The 20,886-nt window shown below is 37.0% G+C and overlaps 1 protein-coding gene across 1 annotated transcript in view; it reads right to left on the bottom strand.

The window, feature by feature from the left end:
* Positions 1 to 20,886, bottom strand: part of CFAP61 (cilia and flagella associated protein 61) — a 368,321-nt gene that overhangs the window by 260,457 nt on the left and 86,978 nt on the right. Inside the window, exon 7 of the mRNA XM_044659499.1 lies at positions 4,234 to 4,391. Within this exon, the coding sequence (XP_044515434.1) occupies positions 4,234 to 4,391 (158 nt within the window). The remainder of the gene's footprint in view (positions 1 to 4,233; positions 4,392 to 20,886) is intronic.

The following is a 20,886-nucleotide window of genomic DNA, read 5'->3' as shown; positions in this document are numbered from 1 at the left end:
TCAGTGTCATACTCTAAAGCTACCCACCCTTTCCACTGTAATTCTCTGTAATTCTCCTGCTTCATAGGTAACATATTTGCTTTCATCTTAAACCTCTTACTTTCTTGCTTTCCTCCATCTTCTTATACTCAACGAAACCTGGTTCCTTCCTGATAACATCGATTTCTTGGCTTTTCCAGATCATACTCCTTAATTCTATGGTTGTGGTAAGGCAGTTGGGATAGTCCTTGCTCCACACTGTCATTTCTAGCCTTTGCTTCTACCATCATCACTCAATAACCTTTCCTCCACTAAGGTTCATTCAATCAATACTTGTAATTCAATCAAGATTCTGGTGGCCATTGTCTACAGGACACTCTTTCTTCTTCCATGAGGTCAGAGCTTGGATCACAGTCTTTCTTTCCTGCCCTCTAATTAAGGGATTTCAACCTGTGCATTGATACTTCCTCAAACTCCCTAACTTCCTGGTTTCTCAACTTATTCATTTCCCATGAACTACTTCCTTCACCTACTCATTTACACACAGAGATATCATAACCTTCAATGTGCCATCATCCACAATTGTTCCACATCCACGTTCATGGACTCAGACATTCCTTTATCTGATCATTCTGCGTAGTTATCACACTGTTCCCTCTGCTTTGTAATTCCAAAACTTGTTCTTTGTTCTCCCCATACTACTCAGTTCTTTCATTCTTACAAATGACTGAGAATATAGGAATTGCCAACTTTCACTCTTAGAGGAGGTTTCCTCTTTATGAGTTCCCTATGCCAATGAAATAATTGTTATAGTCAAAAACAGACCAAAATAAAGTGCAATGCAGTAATTGTTCAGGTTCTACCCCTACCTCTAGCCAAGAGGAATGAGTAAAGGTGCAACCAGTACCAGAAAGGGTACTGTATCATCAGGGGAGCCAAGTTTCAATAAAAGCTAAAATACGGAAAGAGGTGGGAAAAGGAAAAGATTTAGTATGATGGGAAGTTTGCATTTCAGAGGGAAGAACAGGAGTGGATGGCATTTGGTTGGAACTTTGGGATGGGAGAGTTGAAGGAAATGGAAATAAAGAATTGGATGTTGGGGGGCTAGGGTTTGGATGATCATCTAATACAAAGGTTTATCTGTGAGAATATTTTAGATATAGTAAATCTAGTTATAATAATGCAATTTCTATCTCTTCAGTAATAGTTCTTTACCATCTAAAGGGCCTCCTGTTCCATTTGGTCTGTGCTCTGAACATTCTCCATAACAATGGAAAATATATTTGGCAAGCATTTATCTTCCTGTTTTATGCTTCACTTACTATTAATAATCACAAGATTGTTGAACACAGTTATCTCTGTTGTTGCATCTATCAATTTTTTATGACCTTAACACATGTACAGGACAGTTTTGTCGAAGGACAGCCTTCAAAAAGTAGCATTTTGCTCCAGAGAATCAAACATTATTTTAATCAGCAGAAATAAGCAGTGTGGAATCTTGTATTCTTTGCACTTTTCAACTTATTCTTTGTTTTTGAAGATTGATCTATTATAGAGAATACCATTTACAAAAGCTTGTCTTCTTCCTTCCTATATTCTGAGTACTTAGCAAGTGCCTGGCACATAGCAGGTATTTAATAAATGTTTACTGATTGATTAATATTCTCATTATGTATTTGTTATTCAGTCGTTTCTGTCATGTCCAACTCTTTGTGACCCCATTTGGAGTTTGGAGGCAAAGATATTAAAGTGATTGGCCATTTCCTTCTCTAAGTCATTTTATAAATGCGGAAACTGAGTTAAAAAGGATTAAGTTCGTAAATGACTGAGGCCAGATTTGAACTCAGGAAGATGAGTCTTCCTGACTCTAGCTCTTGAACCACTTAACTGCCCCTTGTTATGTATAATTTAATAAATGTTCAGAGCATAAACCTTAAAGCACTATATAAAAGTGAGTGATGATGATGATGATGATGATGATGAATACATCCTACAGACTTCAAGTCTCTTTTTCTTCTTTACTTCAAGGCTGCCCTAAGTGTCCACTTATATCAGATTTTACCTTTTAAAAAAGTGGTACAGATAGGACATGATTTTAAATTCTCCCCTGTGGGAAGGGTACTATTCCATTTCTGAATCATGATTTTAAAAGGTGATAAAATTTAAAACATAAAAATATTTTGTACACTGTATTCTTTTATTTGACTTTAGCAAAGCAAAAAAATGAGCACGGAATCTGGATAAATCAATAGAATGATGTGGATAAGAGAAAATTCTCCTACCTAAAATCAAAAGTACAACCAGGATATATTAAGAAAGAGGAAGATTCCTTCCCTTTAGCTCTGAATTCCCTGAAACTATGCATTCTTACTTTTATCCCAGCCATTTTCTTCCCTGAGGTTAGTGCTCTCACCTCCAAAATTGACCTCAAGAGACCACATATGCTCTGTTCTTACATCTCTAGGATCATGTCCTCATCTTCACCCCAGCTATTTTCTACCTTGTCTTTGCTAAGAACCACCTTTGTCCCACTTTCCTTTTGCTCTAAGAGCCTGAATCAAGCAAACACTACTACATTTTCCAGAAAGTGTATGTATCTCAACAGACTGCCCTGTAACCTTCCTTAGCCACTACTCTGCTATATATTTTCTTTTAAAAGGTAACTCTTTTGAGGGTAGGGACCACTTTATATTTGCATTATAGAAATTATCCCTCTAATTGTAAGGTACATTTTGTTATTAATATTTTCAGTCCTTTTCAGTCAGGTCCAACTCTCTATGACCTCCTTTGGATATTTCTTGGCAGAGATACTATAGTTTGCCATTTCCTTCTCCAGCTTATTTGACAGATGAAGAAACTGAGGCAAACAGTGAATTTGCCCAAGGTTACACAGCTATTAAGTGTCTGAGGACAGATTTGAACTTAGAAGATGAATCTTCCTGATTCTAAGCCCAGTGCTCTATCCACTGTACTACCTATAAATGTTTTCTAATTCATATATCAATCACTCATTAATTCATGATTGTTAGTTATTGGGTAGAATAGACATCGATCTTTAATGGTCACTTGTTAAAACAAAAACAGGCAGGGACAGCTAAGTAGCACAGTGGATATAGGGCCAGGCATAGAATTGGCAAGACCTGGGTTCAAATCTGGCCTCAGACACTTTCTAGGTAGATGATCTTGTGCAAGTCACTTAACCCCATTTGTCTAGCCTCTGTCTTAGAGTTGTAACTGGGACAGAAAGTAAGAAAAAGAAAAACAGAAACAAAGTCTCTGGAAAACATTTTATTTGAGATTGATATCATGACTGGTATCCTAAAGAAACTAAGACAGGCTTGGACAGTGATAGAGATAAAGTAACATCTGAGCTCAACAGTTAAAGGTTTATTGGGTAGTCAAAGGGAAACCAAGAGGTAACCAACAAGAATGAAATGTTTTTTTTTAATTTATTTAGAATATTTTTCCATGGTTATAAGATTCATGGTCTTTCCCTCCCCTCTTCCCTCCCTGCTCCTGGAGCTGACAAGCAATTCCACTGGGTTATACATGTATCATTGTTTTAAACCTATTTCCATATTATTCATATTTGTAGTAGTGATCTTCTAAAGCTAAAACCCCAGTCATATATCCATTGAACCACGTAATCAATTATATGTTTTTCTTCTGCAAGAATGAAATATTTTGTATATGATGATATATGGAGTGATAGAAAATATAATAAAGTGAAATATATGTATAGTAATCCATTTAATAATTTTTCAACGGTTCTAATTTGATCTCTTCTGTGATTTTTGTTTGAGAAAGAGGGAAAGTTGTATTTTATTTAAAACAGCATTTGCTGATAGAGGTAAAGTTATAATGTGTCATTCATAGGTTTGAGATCTGAGAAGTCCATAATGTTCAATGTTTTAGCTATTATATTGGCTTTGATATGATGAGGATGATAAAAATTATGTAAAATGAAGAAATTTGATTATTAGTTTTATTCCAAAGTATAATAAGTCACTTAGGAGATAGAGTGTTCTCCTGCACTGGAGGTCTTCAAACAAAGGCTGGACCTGAATTGAACCAGAACAACTCTGAGGTCTCTTCCAACCTTTAGATTTTCTGCACCTTTCCCTCCCACCCCATTTAATTGAATAAAACCCTAATAGTATTAAGTTCTGCAATCATTCTGTATAAGAATGTCATGGCAAAACTGGTCATAAAATATGGACTTAATCTCTAAAAACTCTAAACAACAATACTTGCCTTGTTTCGTATTTCTCATCAATACAAAACAGCTGGATACAGAAAGCAGATGATTCACCTTTATAAACAGGCCGAAAGTCTTCTTCATCAATTATTAGGCTTGCTTTAGATGATTTTCCAAAATCGGATGATGCTTCAGAAAAAGGAATTTCTGCATCCTAGGGCAAAAAAGAGGCAAGGGTCTAAATGCAAGTTTTTCTTTTCCTCAATTTAATGAGCTCCTGGTTGCATCATCTCAGCATTATTGTATTACAAGTACAGGTGTGAACTTTTCACCTGGGAGAACAACACATTCTGAGATGAGCTTGAATTTAAGGAGGCATACATAGTTTATGAGATACCCAAATTTTAGAAGGTGAATAATTCGAACCATCATGTAAAAGTCATAAAGCTAATTATTTCAATTGGATATTTAAAAAAACAAGATATAATGAAAAAATAGACTTACCTAACTGTCCAACAATGTTTCCAATATGGATTCAATCCTAATAAAATGTTGCTAGTGGAGTTAGGTGATTTCACAGTTGCAGGGGGTACAGTACCAACTGGACAACAAAAACTTTGAGCCTCTTATAGCCCTTAATAGGGAACTAATAAGGAAGACCATGTCTAAATTGGGGGAAAGGTGGGGGCAGCTGGGTAGCTCAGTAGATTGAGAGCCAGGCCTAGAGATGGGAGGTCCTAGGTTCAAATCTGGCCTCAGATACTTCCCAGCTGTGTGACCCTGCACAAGTCACTTGACCTCCATTGCCTACCCTTACCACTCTTCTGCCTTGGATACACTCTGTGTATTGGCTCCAAGGCAGAAGGTATGGGCTCAAAAAACAAACAAATAAATAAATAAATTGGGGGAAAGGTGACAGATTGGAACTATTATCAATCAATTAATGTGTATTGACTATATACTCACACTATTCTAAACCTATAAGGAGATTAAGAAGAAACATGTGGCATGGTTCCTGCTCAGAGTGCTTACACTCTAACTGAAGAGCCAAATTTATGAGTGCTAAACTTTTGGGTAGAAACTAGACAAGTTTTTCTAGGTTCATGATTTATACCCTGACCATTATTTAGATTTAGATAGATGAAACCATGGATAGAATGTTGGACTTGAAGTCAAGAAGACTTGATTTCAGATCCCACCCTTAGACATTTATTAACTATCTAACCTTAGGCAAGTCACTTTTCAATGCCTCAGTTTCTTCATCTATAAAAAGGGAATAATAACAGCAGCTAACATACTGGGTTGTTATAAGGATCAAATGAGGAATACATTATACAAATATTAGCTATTATTAATGTGTTCAATATTTGCTGAAGACCTACTATATTGAAAACATTATTCCCATGTGCTTTAAAAAAATAAGATATTCTTTGTCTTCAAGTGGGTTGCAATTTATAAGGGAGATAAGGCATTTATATAAAAATAAAAGTAATATGAGCCAGAGGGAATCAGAAGAGAAATAATTTATAGGTGGCAGTGATGAAGAAAAATTTCACAGAAATGGTACTTAAGTGGGGTTTTGAAAGATGTGTCATTTTTTTAAAACCCTTACCTTCCACTTCAGAATTAATACTATGTATTGGTTCTAAGGCAGAAGAGCAGTAAGGGCTAGGCAATGGGGGTAAAGTGACTTGCTCAGAGTCACACAGCTAGGAAGTGGCTAAGGCCGGATATGAACCCAGGACCTCCCATCTCTGGGTCTGACTCTCAATTCACTGAGCTACCCAGCTGTCCCAGGTGTGTCATTTCCATAAAGTAAGGTAACCCTGTTACATCAAGGATCTCAAAACAACTGGAGATGACAAAGCAGAGTAACAAACAGATCCAAAATGCAGCTGAATCTGGCTCTGAAAGGTTTTTACAGATTCATCCTTTACCTTGACACTAACCTCTCACCATCCAGCCACAGCTCTAAACACTAGACACCTGGGGAAGGGCCATGTTGATGACCATACACACTCTCTCCCCCTCTCCAGCTGCTTTCCTTTGGGTAGGTGCCCAAATGAGAGAGATATGGACATACCCAAGTCACAGGGAAGTTCCTCCTTAAGAAAAAGATAGTACAGTTGTATCTTTACTGTGTTGCATAAATTTACCTGGTTTTTATATAGGCAGTCCAAGCTGCTTAAAGGTACCACAGTCAGCCAAACTGAAATCTATACCAGTACCAACAATCGCATATTTCCAGTAATGGGGAGTACACTACTAAAAAGGTAATCAACCCAATTGGGGGTGAGGGGGCTAGTGGGAGGGTCACTTGTCACTCCTCCCCTCATGGCTGACCCAGTAAGCTACTTCATGTCTCTCATTAGCTATGGGGCTAACCTTGCTTTGGAAGCCTTAACAACAGTAGGTGGATAGAAGAGGAAAAGGCAGAACTTTGGGAAATGCCCATATTCATGAGACAGGAGGAGGAAAAGAAGTCAGTGAAGAAGGCAGAAGAGTGGTAGTCAAATTAGGAATAGGAAGGAGAGAGTTAGTCAAACAATAAAAACTGTAGTAGGTAGAATCAAAAAGACATATTCCCAGAGAATAAGGAATCTTGGAGGCCCCAAAATCCTTTTTAGAAGGAAGTCTGGAAAAAAGCTACATCTTGATAATTACTATTGACCTAACATAACCACAACAAAATTCATAATGCATGAGAATTTCCAGGACAGGATACAATAGTAGGAAACAGCTAAAGAGAAATGATAGTTTTAAGAAAAATGACCTTTTACAACAGAGAAGATTGATTATCAATTCTAGAAAAGTATTGGCCTGACAAATAAGATACAAGATGCAGAATGTACTCGGTGAGGAGAGAAAGGCCTGTCTTGATTTGGCTACATGTATTCCTTACATATGGGCCTAATTACATTATATTCTAAGTTTGTGCCCACTCTAACTGTGAATGTTTTGTGTACATAAAAGAAAGTATGCCCAGGCTTATTGGGGGAATGTTTTGTAGCTACTGTGCTTAATGCCATTTTAGTAAATGCCACTGACTGTTAATGGAGGTAAAACAGTGACCTAGAGTGTTAAAAGTGTATCCTTAGAACTGGAAAGTAGCAGCTGCCTTCTGGGTACCTGATCAGTGGGTGTAAGTTCAATTTGGGGATAGTAATACAGGGAGAGGTGTTAAATTTGTATACCCAATGTTCAAGGTTCAATATAATAGGAGTTTTGAAAATATTCTTTTTGAATTATAAAAAACTGACACAAAGTGTTTTAATTTGACATAATTTATGTCATTTGAACCTCACAAGAAACCTGAGAGAAGGTGCAGGTATATTTGACCCCATTTTACATAAAGACTAAACTGAAGTTCAGTGGTTGGTTACTCAGCAAGTTTAGTGTTGAAATTTAATAAAATTATCTAATATCAGAGTGCTTCAAAAGTTAACAAAATTCTTCACATGTATTATCTCATTGGTACCATCCTACTCTTACTACCCATGTGTAACCTAGAATAAGTCACTTAAACTCTCTGAATCTCAGTTTCCTCACATAAATAAAAGGCTTAGAATAGATTACCCCTAAGGTCTCTTTGAGTTCTAAACTTGTTTTTTTTTAAATAGTATTTTATTCTTCCCAACCAATTACATGTAAAACAATTTTTTAGCATTTTTTAAAAAAACATTTTGAGTTCAAATCCTCTTCATCCCTCCCTTCCCTGAGGCAATCTGATAGAGATTTTTTTTGTATGCAATCATGTAAAACATTTTTCCACATTAGTCATTTTGTGGAGCAAATCTCTAACAAAGAAGGAGAAGGAGGAAGAGGAGGAGGAGCAGAATGTTTTGGTCTGTATTCATAATCCCTCAGTGCTTTCTCTGGAGGCATATAGCATTTTTCATCATGAGTCCTTTGGAACTGTCTTGGATCACTGTGTTTGAGAATAGCTAGGTTATTCACACTTGTTCATCAAACAATATTGCTGTTACTGTGTACAATGTTCTTTGGTTCTGTTCTTCACTTTGCCTCAGTTTATGTAAGTCTTCCCCAGTTTTACTGAAATCATACTGTTCCTCATTTCTTATAGCATAATACTATTCTATCACAATCATATAGCACATCTTGTTCAATCAAACCCAACTGATAGATATCCCCTCAACTTCCAATACCTTGCCACCACAAAAAGAGCTCCTAAAAACATTTTTGTACAAATAGATCTTTTCCTCATTTTTTAAATCTCTGTGATATAGACCCAGTCCTGGTATTGCTGGATCAAAAGATACACACAGTTTTATGGCCCTTTGGGCACAATTCCAAATTGCTATCCAGAATGGTTGGATCAGATCACAACTTCACCAACAGTACATTTGTGTCCCAATTGTCCTACATCCCCTTTGATATGTATCCTTTTTCTTTTCTGTCATATTGGCCAATCTGATAGGTGTGAGGTGGTACTTCAGAGTTGTTTTAATTTGCTTTCTCTAATTAAGAGTGATTTAGAACAGTAATGGGCAAACTATGGGCAGTGGGCCAAATGAGGGGGCCCCCTTAATTGTTCTATCCAGCAGGGGGACATTCGTAGGATACAATACAATGAAACTTTGAAAGCGTTGCCTTAGAAACAGACTGACAGATAAGCATTTCCTTTTCTTTGGCCCCCTCTTTAAAAAAATTTGCCCATCACTGATTTAGAGCATTCATATGACATAGATAGCTCTCATTTCTTTGTCTGAAAACACATCATTTGACCATTTATTAATTGGAGAATAATTTGTATTTTTATAAATTTGACTCTGTTCTTTATGTTTGAGAAATGTGACCTTTATCAGAGATACTTGCCATAAAAATTTTTCCACAGCTTTTTGATTCCCTTATCTTTTGTTTTCTTTGTCTGTACAAAACCTTTTTAATTTAATACAATCAAAATTATCTGTTTTACATCTCTAATGCTCTCTGTTTCTTGTTTGGTCATAAATTCTTCCCTTATCCATAGATCTGACAGGTAAACTATACCATGCTCTCCTAATTTGGTTATGTTATCATCTGTTTTGTCCAAATCATGTACCCATGCTGACCTTATCTTGGTATACAGTGTGAGATGGTCAGTCAGTTCTCTACCATACTGTTTTCTACTTTTCACAAGTTTTTGTCAAACAGAGTTACTGTCCTAAAAGTTTTGATCTTTTGAGTTATCAAACACTAAATTACTGTGGTCATTTATTTCTATGTGTTATGTACGTAGTCTATTCCACTAAATCCAACACTATTTTTTAGCTAGTACCAGATGGTTTTGATGATTGCTACTTTGTATTACAGTTTGCAATCTGGTAGGTTAGGTCACCTTCTTTTATTTTGTTTTTTTCCCCCACTGATTCCTTGATATTCTTGGCCTTTTGTTCTTCAAAATGAATTTTATTATTTCTTGTCTCTATAAAATAATTTTTGGGCCATTTGGTATGGCACTGAAGAAAAAGATAATTTAGATTGTAATTTTTATTATATGTGCTCAGCATACCCATAAGCAATTAATACCTTTTCAGTTATTTAGATATGATTTTATTTGTGTGAAAAATGTTTTGCAGTTGTGTCCATATAATTCTTGGGCTTATCTTGGCAGGTAGACTCCTAAATGTTTTATATTGTATAGCGTTCATTTAAATGGAATTTCTTTTTTCTACAGCTTGCTCCTGGGCTTTGCTGGCAATATAAAGAAATGCTCATGGTTTATGTAGGTTTGTTTTATATTCTGCAATTTTCCTGAAGTTGTTAATTTATTTCATCTAATTTTTAGTTGATTCTTTAGGATTCTTTATATATGCCATCATATTATTTGTGAAGAGTGATAGTTTTGTTTCTTCATTGCCTATTCTAATTCCTTCAATTTCTTTTTCCCCTCATTGCAATAGCTAAGCATTTCTAGTACAATATTGAATAATAATGGTGATAAATGGGAATCCTTGATTCACTCCTGATCTTATTGATAAGGCTTCTGACCCTGAAAAATTTGACACTTTCATCCCAATAACTGTAAAACCAGGCTTCCTAAAGAATCTAACCTATTCATAACAATATGCACAGAAAGATTTTGCTCTCTTCTGGTGCAATTTCCCAAAAGTCAAGTACTCAATCAGATTCGGGTTCAGTGCAATCTTGGAGCAAATAATAAAATGTCTTTGAAATTTGTAACTTTTGTGTCCCTGACCTAAAATTCAAATGCTCACATATGCTTTCCTTGACACTTAACATCTACTTTTATTTCCCCCTTTTTTGCTTTATCTCTTTGGAACATGGAAATACCTTAAAAATTATAGGAGTAATAAAGACAATAACCTAAGACAATTCCAAAGAATCCATGATGAAAAATTCTATCCACCTCCAGAGGTGAACTCTGCAGATTGAAACATGATTTTTTTTTCATTTTCTTTATTTTTCTCATGGGGTAGGTTTGTTGTTGTTGTTGTTTTTGCAACACAGATAATAAGAAAATATGTTTTACATGACTTTACATGCATAATCAATAGCAAATTGCTTGCCTTTTCAAGGTTCAAGGGAGGAAAAGAGAGAATTTGAAACTCAGAATTAAAAAAAATATTTACGTGTAATTGGAAAATAATTAATTAAATTCTTAGAAATACATTTTTTAAAAACTTTAGGAATCTTATAAGAGGAATAAGTCTTCAGGGTGGTAGTGATTTTGGGGTCATATTTCTGAAAATCAATTTAATAATGGCCATTTAGTCAAAATATTACCGTTAACATTTTTTAATCCAATAATTCAAATGTATCACAGAAATGTCACAAAAGCGCAAATCATTAAAAACTGCTTGAGGGGCAGCTGGGTAGCTCAGTGGATTAAGAGCCAGGCCTAGAGAAAGGAGGTCCTAGGTTCAAATCTGACCTCAGATACTTCCCAGCTTTGTGACCCTGGGCAAGTCACTTGCCTACCCTTACCACTCTTCTGTCTTGGAACCAAAACATGGTATTGACTCCAAGACAAGGTAAGGGCTTTAAAAAAACTGCTTGAAACCCTCATCACTAAACATATATTTAATGAGCTTAGTACTTGCTATAGGAGAAGTGGCAATATGTGCTCCTAGGCCTAGGGTATTTTTCAAGCCATGTTTCTTTCAAATAAAAAACTGATAACTGAGTTGAAAGAAGAAAATATGCATCATGGAATCACAGATTCATAAATCTAGAGTTGGAAGGGAACTGAGACATCACCTAGTCTAACACTCTCATTTTACAAATGGGAAAATGGAAGGCCAAAGAAGTTAAAGCTAAGGTCACAAAGATTATAAGAAGTAGAGTGAATTTGAACTCAGGTTCTCTTTTCCAGACAAGAAATCCTCTAGTGATCATAGTGATCTCAATACTATATTAATGTGAGAAGGCTTGGTGAAGGAATTGTAATAGACATTAGTTGAATTAATAAATGAGGCCACGAGTTGTGAGAAAGATCCTGAAAGGGGAAACAGATATGGGTTAAGAGAGGAAGAAAGGGCTATTTGTACTGCTGGTAGGAAATATCCTGGGTGAGGAAAATTTTAAGGACAAAGACATTCAAGAAGGAATTATGCAGTTGTTTGCCTGGATGAGCAAATAACCTGAAAATACATTTTCAAATAACTTAATGAAACCTTACAAAGAAATCTTCAGGTTCTATAGTTAAACTTGATGATGATGAAGACAGCGTAGGCAAGTATTCCTGGATGACTTCTTCCTTAGACTCTGTGAACTAAAAAAGAGAATGGCAAAAAATAATTAACAATATTATCCTTGGCTTTGTTTTTTACTCAACTCAAAACTTCCATAAAGTATTTCTAGGTTATAATTCACATTTCTGCTTTATGTAACATGCCATCCATATAAAAAGGCAGTTGCTAATTTACATAGCAGGTTGTGTTTCAAGTGTGTTAGTAAGTTGCTTTTCTCAAACTTGGAATGTATTTCCCCACATCAAAACAGTGATGGGTAGGTTGCAAGGTCAACCTACAAAAGTCTATTTAACTTATGATATGGCTTAAACAGTCTACAAAAATGATACAGAACATTTACTACTATCAACACTACATATCCCATAATATAATCATGTCAATTTGCCCTGTCTCATCCTGGTTACATTTAGAATCATAGAATTTCATTGTAGGGAAGAGACCTTGGAAGCCTTCTGCTATAACCTGTTCCTTATGAATAATTTCATCTAAAATAATCTAACATCATCAACAGTCTCCAAACAAGGGCCTGACGGAGAGAGTAAGAGAGGAACCATTAGCCTCTTGAGGTAGTCTTTTCTCCTTTTGGAGCTGCTTTGATTTTTGGAAGCTTTCTTTGCCTCCTTGCAGTGGTGGCCACTCTACTGCAGTTGTCTAGGGCCAGGGATCAAGTTTCTTTTTACTATTACAACTTTAAAATAATTTAAGACATTATGTCCCCTTAATTTCCTCTTGACATATTTGTCAATGTCTTTCCTAAAATATGGCACCCATTCATTCCTAAAACATGGCACCCAGAATTAAGATAAATGACTAAGATGCATTCTGATCAGGGTGCCATTCTAAACACTATAGCTATGTCCCAAAATAACATTCTGGCTTCTGTCCCTATTTAACTACTGGAGACATTCTCTTAGCAAAGACCAATGATCTAACTGGTAAATCCAATGATCTATTTTTTTCAGGCCTCAGTATCCTTGATGTTGTAGCAATTATCAATGTGGGTCATCTCCTCCATATTATTATTAGGTCCTAGTTTACCTTATACTTGTCTCACTCTTCTTCCTTTCTTCAGTTGCCAATATTTTATCATTTTCCACTTTCCCTTTGAACATGAATGTCCTACAAGGTTCAGTCTCCATTCCTCATCTCTATATACTCTTCCCCTTGGTGATCTGATCACCATGGCTTTATTTGTAAACTTTATGGAGAAGACTTTTAAATCAATATATCCAACTTAATCTTTTCCCTGATATCTATTTACATTTCACCTGCCAGTTAACAGGAGTAGAAAACCTACCTACCATACATACATTCAAAGCATCAGAGGCATTAGTGATGGTTCCTAACATTTCTAAAATAGACTTGACTAAAACATGTAAGCATTCAGTTTGACTTATAAACAATTTCTAATAAATAATAAAAGTTATATATTCTATATTTCAATTAATTGTTTTAATTACCATACTAGGTAACTCTTCTTTCAATGATGACGCTTCTGTTCTTTGGCTCAACTGGATACTTAAAATTTTCTCAACTGTACATTTGGGGGAAAAAGTCACATTAAATTTATGTGTAATATAAATAAAAACCTAAATTACAGTAGAACATAAAGCATATATTTAGCATGAATGTGATAATTATAACATTAATTTTATATTAGCTTGGACTTTATATAATAAGAATTTATAGAATTTTTCTGATAAGGTTTTTGATATATTTTTGAGAATGGGATATATTGTCATAATTAGATATGTTAGATATATTGTCAACAATCAAATGGGGATTGTTTTTCTTCAGCTTACAAATCAAAAGAGGAGCAATTTATTATAAGTTTGAGCTTTAAGCACCTTATTGTTTTAAACTTTTCAAATGTATCATTGGGGCAGATAGGTAACATTTTAGATAGAGCACCAAGTCTGGAGTCAGTTACCTAGTTCTATCTAAAATGGCCTCAAATCTGGCCTCAGATACTTCCTAGCTGTGTGACATTGGACAAGTCACTTAGCCCTGATTACCTAGCCCTTGCTGCTCTACAATCTTGGAATTTATACTGACAAAAGATAATAGTTTTTTTAATAGAATAAATAAAATGTATTAATGAATGCTATAGCTCTTTTATAATACATCTTTTACAAATTTACTTTTGCACAGAAGGAAGCTCAAAAGGAAACACAGACAGGCAGCTTTGAGAGTCACACCTTGAATTTATTATATATTTTTAAAGGATATAAAATGTAAATTATATATAGTAGATGATTTCACATATAATCTTTTTCTGATCTACTTTGAAGGTTGTAGGGGTGTAGTACAATCAATATAATTTTTAAAACATAGCTTTTAATAAAACAAGTAGAAAATATTTCTTGTTTTGATTGGAGCTTAAGCAATCATTGGGATAGCAATTAGAGAAGAGACAGCATTGAGGCTCATTTTGTTCCTTCCTATCTCATTTCCCTTCCTTTCCACCGTACTTTATTACTTACCTGATTCTCACTCCACTGGTATTTCTGAGCCATGACATCTGGTGTCTGCCTTTGGGGCTCAGATCAGCTCAACCCCAGGATGTTTTGCCCAGCTGCTATAGCTTCTTTGAAGTATAGTAGCAGCTGCAGTATAGATCCTGGGGGTTCATCTGAGACTCACCAGTACCTGCTGCCAGTTTGGGAGTTGGTTTTGTCTTTTCATTTTGTACTAAGGCAATGAGCACTTTTTAGGCTCAGAGGCACCTCTTGGATTCTCTCTGCTTTCTACTCTTCCATTTCTATTAATGCCTAATGCTAGCAAGTGGAATGAGTCCCCTGAATGGTTCTGAGCCCCAAATGGACACTGGCTACCAATACTTTACCATTTATTTTTTAAAAAGAGATATGAAAGAAATGATACAAGACCAATATAAGAAAAATACAATCCTGAGGGAATTTGGGGGGGAACAGAGAAAAGGAATGTTTAGAATGAGGATAGAATGAAGAGCTATATATAAGATAGAATTTCTGATATAAGAAGAGAGGAGAAATAGAGAAAGCCCCTTTAGAACTGAGGAAAATGATTTGGGGAAAATAAAATGTTAAAACACTTCTAGTCACTTGAACTTCTCTTGATTAATCAAATTAGATTTGACTGTTAAGGGAGGAATCAGTCAGTACAACAACCCTATATTGCCTACAAGAGGTTTGCAGTTTCTATGGACAGCAGAAACATACCTTTGAACTTAAAAGAGATGCATAAGTAATAGCCAAAGTTGAGTTATTACATAATTTTTTTTCTGTAAATATGGCCCTTCCCCATTTTAAGTTTCTATATGACAAAACATGAGAAAATACTATTAAAAATACAACCCAAGGGGGCAGCTGGGTAGCTCAGTGGAGTGAGAGTCAGGCCTAGAGACAGGAGGTCCTAGGTTCAAACCCGGCCTCAGCCACTTCCCAGCTGTGTGACCCTGGGCAAGTCACTTGACCCCCATTGCCCACCCTTACCACTCTTCCACCTATGAGACAATACACCGAAATACAAGGGTTTAAAAAAAATACAACCCAAGATTCCTCCCCACAAATACTAAAGAAACAAATTGGATTTGTAATGAACTCAAGATCCAGGTGACTTAAATATTTGACAGCCTAATATTCAAGGCAATTACCAACTACAGTTACTAATTACCTTAACTAAAGTGTTGTGTAGTGTTGCAGTACATTATTAAGCAGCTGCCACATTCCTCCCCTGAGGTGGCTGCATTTCAGAAGTGGGTGAAGTGATCCTTTATATCCCTTTCCAAGGTCACTAGGGTTTTGTAAAGTTGAATTAATGTTCGTAATGTGCTTTAAGATTCTAAGGTGAAAGGTATTATAGTAGTAGTATGCAAAACAGAAATGAAATTTAGCATGATTGACTTCATAAAATTTCATTGAAATTTACTTATTTATGGCATCTTCTTATAAGGACTTGAGAATGACAACAATTTGGGAAGAACAATGTCCTAGTTAAATAAAATGAAACACAAACCACCAATAATCACATGAAAAATGTTCAAAACCAGCAACAAATAAAGAAATACAACTCAAAGGCAGAATCTTATACCTGCTGAATCATCAAAGATAGTACAAGATGAAAAAATGTGAAGTTCACACAGTTTTGGGAAAATAGCCATGGTGATCTTCTGGGGAAGCAATGAACTAGCTTAAGCATTTTGAAAACAATATGGAATTATACAATAAAAGTTACAAAAAAATTCATTCCCTTTGACCCAGAGAACCCTCTACTAGGTTTCTACCTTAAATAAATCATTGGTAGGAAGAAGAGAACTGTCTGTACAAAAACATTAAACAGTTGTGATAGGAAAAACAAAACAAATGTGTCCAATGACTGGGAAATGGCTAAATAAATTGATATATGAGCATACTATAATAATACCACATAGTAAAGGACAAAGATGAAGAAAAAACATGTAAGACTTGAAGTTTCTACTCCCACTCTAATTAAGATAGAAACAGAAGGCCCAATTTACTCAGCTGAATCAAAGTTGTAAACTAAGTGTGAACAAATACTTAAACAACCTGGAAGGAGTATTTTGTTGATTGGATGATGAAAGATGTCACGCAAAAAAAGTCTTTATGATTGGCTGAAAAATCAGACACTCCTCTTGAGTATATGTATAACACAGCAAGTCAGAACTTGCATTCCAGCAACAAGTCAGTTTAGTGGTAGTGAGATTCGGTGATGAAGACTCCTGAGGGGGAAATTCTCTTGAGGTGAGTGAGAGATTGAGTTTCTTTCCTTGCCTTCTTGTCTGATCAGGTGACAACTTTATGAACTTCTAAGGTCAGAAGCAGTGTCCCAGAGTAGCAGTAGTTGGTAGAAGCATCTGTATCCAGCTTTAAGAACCAGACCAAGGGTAAACTTGGCAAACCAAAAAAACATCCACAGAGCTTGGGAGAGTTATGCCTAATAGAAACTTTATAAGGATTCCATCAAGGAAGAATAAAGCTTTCAGTAACTAGAAGCACTAAGTTCATCTTTTGACCATGTGCTCTCTAAGGCTAAGTCCCAGGGGCCTTGCATGTGCAAGTGTGCCTTCCAGTAGGAAGGATATTACTGTAACAACTACTCATGCTCTAGTTGCTCAATTAATACTCTTTCTAAAAGCTAACTAAATCTGGCTGATAATCAATAGGAAGCACACCAGATAAAGGTTTGTGAGCAGCAGTCTTAGAAACCCCAGCACCTCAGGGTTACTCATAGAACCAGCGTAAGAGGGTGTTGGAGAGTTATGGGGAGGAAGGGGTACAGGGATCTATACAAAGAAATATAGGAAGATATAACATGAAATAGAATATAGAAAGGAAAAAAAGAACATATATACTAACTACAACTATGCAACTGACCATAATGTGAGCAGCAACAAACCTTAGGTTAATTGTGATAACTAATGGCAATACTGCTCTAAGACAGAAGATAAGGGTTTTAAAAGGAGAAGGAGGAGGAGGAGGAGGAGGAGGAGGAGGAGGAAGAGCTGAGAGGAAATGCTTCACTAGAATCTTGAAGAAATGAGTCCAAGAGAAGTCTAAGCAAAAACAGGTGGATGGAAAATTGTGCTAAAACATGACTCTGAGTATGTTATTGAATCCAATCCTTAGTTGCCGTCATTTCTTAAAACATTTTCATTTTATAAATCTAAGAACTATAGTTTTTACTATCCTAGTACACTTCTGCTATTTTGTCATCATCACTGTGTAAATGAAGTGGGTCTCCTGGGCCTGGAGCTATTTTATATAATTGTCACTATTCCAAATTCCATACACCTTCATCCCTCCAAAAAAAATTACCACTCACTGGCTAATTGTCTAGTGAAAGATTCAGCCTTTAGCTAGGCACAGTCTGTCAATGGGTCCCTGAACTTGCAGCATTTTGTGATTGGTAGAAGCTGTCAATTTGCTTTCTCCTGGCACAGACTTTGAGAACATGGGTTATCTGCATACCACAATGAGGCATCAGAATAGGACTTTCTTTAGACAGTCTACAAATATTTACCTACTGGTGATGAGACTCTCAACATACAGTTGGGTTGGTAACCAGGCAGAAGACATAATCTGCCACTGAGACCTTGGTTGAAGTCTTTCTGTCCAGATAGAACTTCTTATAGCTTGGTCTCCAATAGAATAACTTTTGAGAACCAAGGTTCAGTTCCACATCAAGATAAGGATCTGAGACTTCCGGGTAAGATGGCAGCAGTGTAAGGAGCAGCTGCTCCATCTCTCCTGACCGAACCATACAGGACCCCTCAAGGGGAAATAAAAACAAGTCCAGAGGAACAAAGGAACCCCACAACAGGGCGCAGCATTGAAGGTACGCAGAATCGGGGCATTTCCACGCTATAAAGGGGTGAAACAGCTCTCACTAAAACGTGAGGAAGAAGCCCCTCCCCCACCCCTCACAGCGCACACCTCTCACAACCCCAACTCACAAGCGGGTAAACAGGACTGGGGTAACCAGATAATCACTGGCAGCCCGGGAGCCTGTACCTGTGTGCTGCAAGACAAGGGACCCCAGGTGGCTGGGGGCCCTCACGGACCTTCCCCTAGCGTCCACGTGGGTGAAGGCACCGCCTCCAGCCGGGACAAAGGCCCCTAAAACACGGCCTTTCCCAAGCGCTGAAGGCATCACCTCAGGGGCGAATAAAGATCTCCAGCCCACAGACTTTCACTATCTTCTGCGGGGGTGAAGGCAGGCCCTAAGAGCATCTGCCAGGCAAAGGCAGTGCCCTAGGCTTGAATAACGATCCCCAGCCCAGGCTTGGACTTCCAGTGAGGACCCCTTGCAGACCTGAGCGGGGCTGTGGAAGCAGCCCCAAAGACTGCTGAAGGAACCTCGAGCAGAGGGGCAGACCAGGGTCTACCAGGGAGGCCTGACCCCGAGGACAAGGAGACTGGAGCCCCCCCACCCCCAAGCTTGCAAGGCCCAGGCAGACCCTGAGTGCAAAGACAAAGCTGAAAAGGGGTGGGGCTAACAATGGCCAGCAATAAGGAAGTCCAGAAGAAAAAGACTATCAAGAGAAACTCTGGAACACTGGACAACTTCTACACAGAGAAAATCCAGACAACAGAGGAGGGAAAACAAAAACCCAAACCTCCCCAAAAAAATGAAAGCTGGTCACAAGCTATGGAAGAGTTTAAAAATGAAATGCTGAGGAAGATGGAAGAAATCTGGCAAGAAAATAACAGTTTAAAAGGCAGAATTTTGCAATTGGAAAGTGAGACAAGACAACTGAAGACCAAAAATGACCAGATTGAAAAGGAAAACCAAAAACATTAGAGCCGAAAACAAACCAGTCCTTAAAGGCTAGAATCGAACATTTAGAAACCAATGATCTCTCAAGACAACAAGAACAAATAAAACAAAGTCAAAAGACTGATAAAATAGAAGGAAACATGAAATATCTCAATGAGAGAGTGACAGACCAAGAAAACCGGTCTAGAAGAGACAACTTGAGAATCATTGGTATTCCAGAAAAGGCAGAAATTAATAGAAACTTGGACTCCATACTTAAAGAAATTATTCAGCAAAATTGCCCTGAAGTTCTACAAGAGGGCAATATAGACATTGAAAAGATCCATAGAACACCGTCTACACTGGACCCAGAAAAGTCAACACCCAGAAATATAATAGCGAAATTGAAGAGCTTTCGAGTTAAAGAAAAAATCTTACAAGAAGCCAGAAAGAGACAATTCAAATATCAAGGAGCACCAATAAGGATCACACAGGATCTGGCAGCCTCAACACTAAAAGACCGCAAGGCTTGGAATACAATATTCAGAAAGGCAAGAGAGCTGGGCCTTCAGCCACGAATCAACTACCCAGCAAAACTAACCATATACTTTCAGGGGAAAGTATGGGCATTCAACAAAATTGAAGAATTCCAAGTTTTTGCACAAAAGAGACCGGGATTAATGGAAAGTTTGACACTCAACCACAAATATCAAGAGAAAGATGAAAAGGTAAATGAGAAACAGAGGGAAAAGAAAGAAAACTCATAGTCTTTTAAGCTTGACTCTTTAAGGGCATAAATAAGATCTAATTATCTGTATTACTAGGTGAAGAAATGCTATGTATAATTCTCTGTAGTGAACTCTATACACTATTATAATATTCACTACTATAGCAACCAGAAGAATAATTCATAGGGAGAGGACAGGATACTAAATGGTCTAAGAAGACATGGGGGGTGGGAAAGAGGGGGGAAATAGTAGGGGACACCAAGAAAAATCCGAGTAAATAAGAAAAATAAGGTATTCTATTACACACAAAGAGGGCATGGGAAGGGGAGGGGTTGAATAATATCATAAGAAGGAGAGGAAGAGAGCATAATCAAACCTTACTCTCAGTGTAATCAACCCGGAGAAGGAAGAGTAGCTTTATTATCCATCCGGATAAAAAACTCTATCTAACCCTACTGAGAAAGTCAGAAGGGATAAACCAAAGGGAGCAGGGGAGTGGGGAGGCCAAAAAGGGAGGGAAGAAGAAGGGGGAGGGAATTCATTTGGTCTTTAAAAAAACAAAAAGAAGGGAACAACAAGGGAGGGGGCAGAAAGGAAAGTCAATCAAGGGAGGGGATAAGGGATACTGGCTGAAAGCAAACCACTGGTGTAAAAGAAAATAGTGCAATAAGAAGGAGTGGGTCTAGGGGAGGATACAAAAAATGTCAGTGAATACACAACTAACAATTGTAACTCTGAATGTGAAAGGGATGAACTCACTCATAAAACGGAAGCAAATAGCAGAGTGGATCAGAAACCAAAATCCTACCATAGGTTGTCTACAAGAAACACATATGAGGCGGGTAGACACACACAAGTTCAAGGTTAAGGGTATGAGCAAAATCTTTTGGGCATCAAATGAGAAAAAGAAGGCAGGAGTGGCTATCATCTCTGACAAAGCCAAAGTAAAAATAGATATGATTAAAAAAGACAGGGAAGGTCATTACATCCTGATTAAAGGCAGTATAAA

The sequence above is a fragment of the Gracilinanus agilis genome, chromosome 2 (assembly GCF_016433145.1).
Source record: "Gracilinanus agilis isolate LMUSP501 chromosome 2, AgileGrace, whole genome shotgun sequence".
NCBI lineage: Eukaryota > Metazoa > Chordata > Mammalia > Didelphimorphia > Didelphidae > Gracilinanus > Gracilinanus agilis.
Note: the sequence above shows the minus strand (reverse complement) of the source record. Positions and strands in the feature narration are given on the sequence as shown.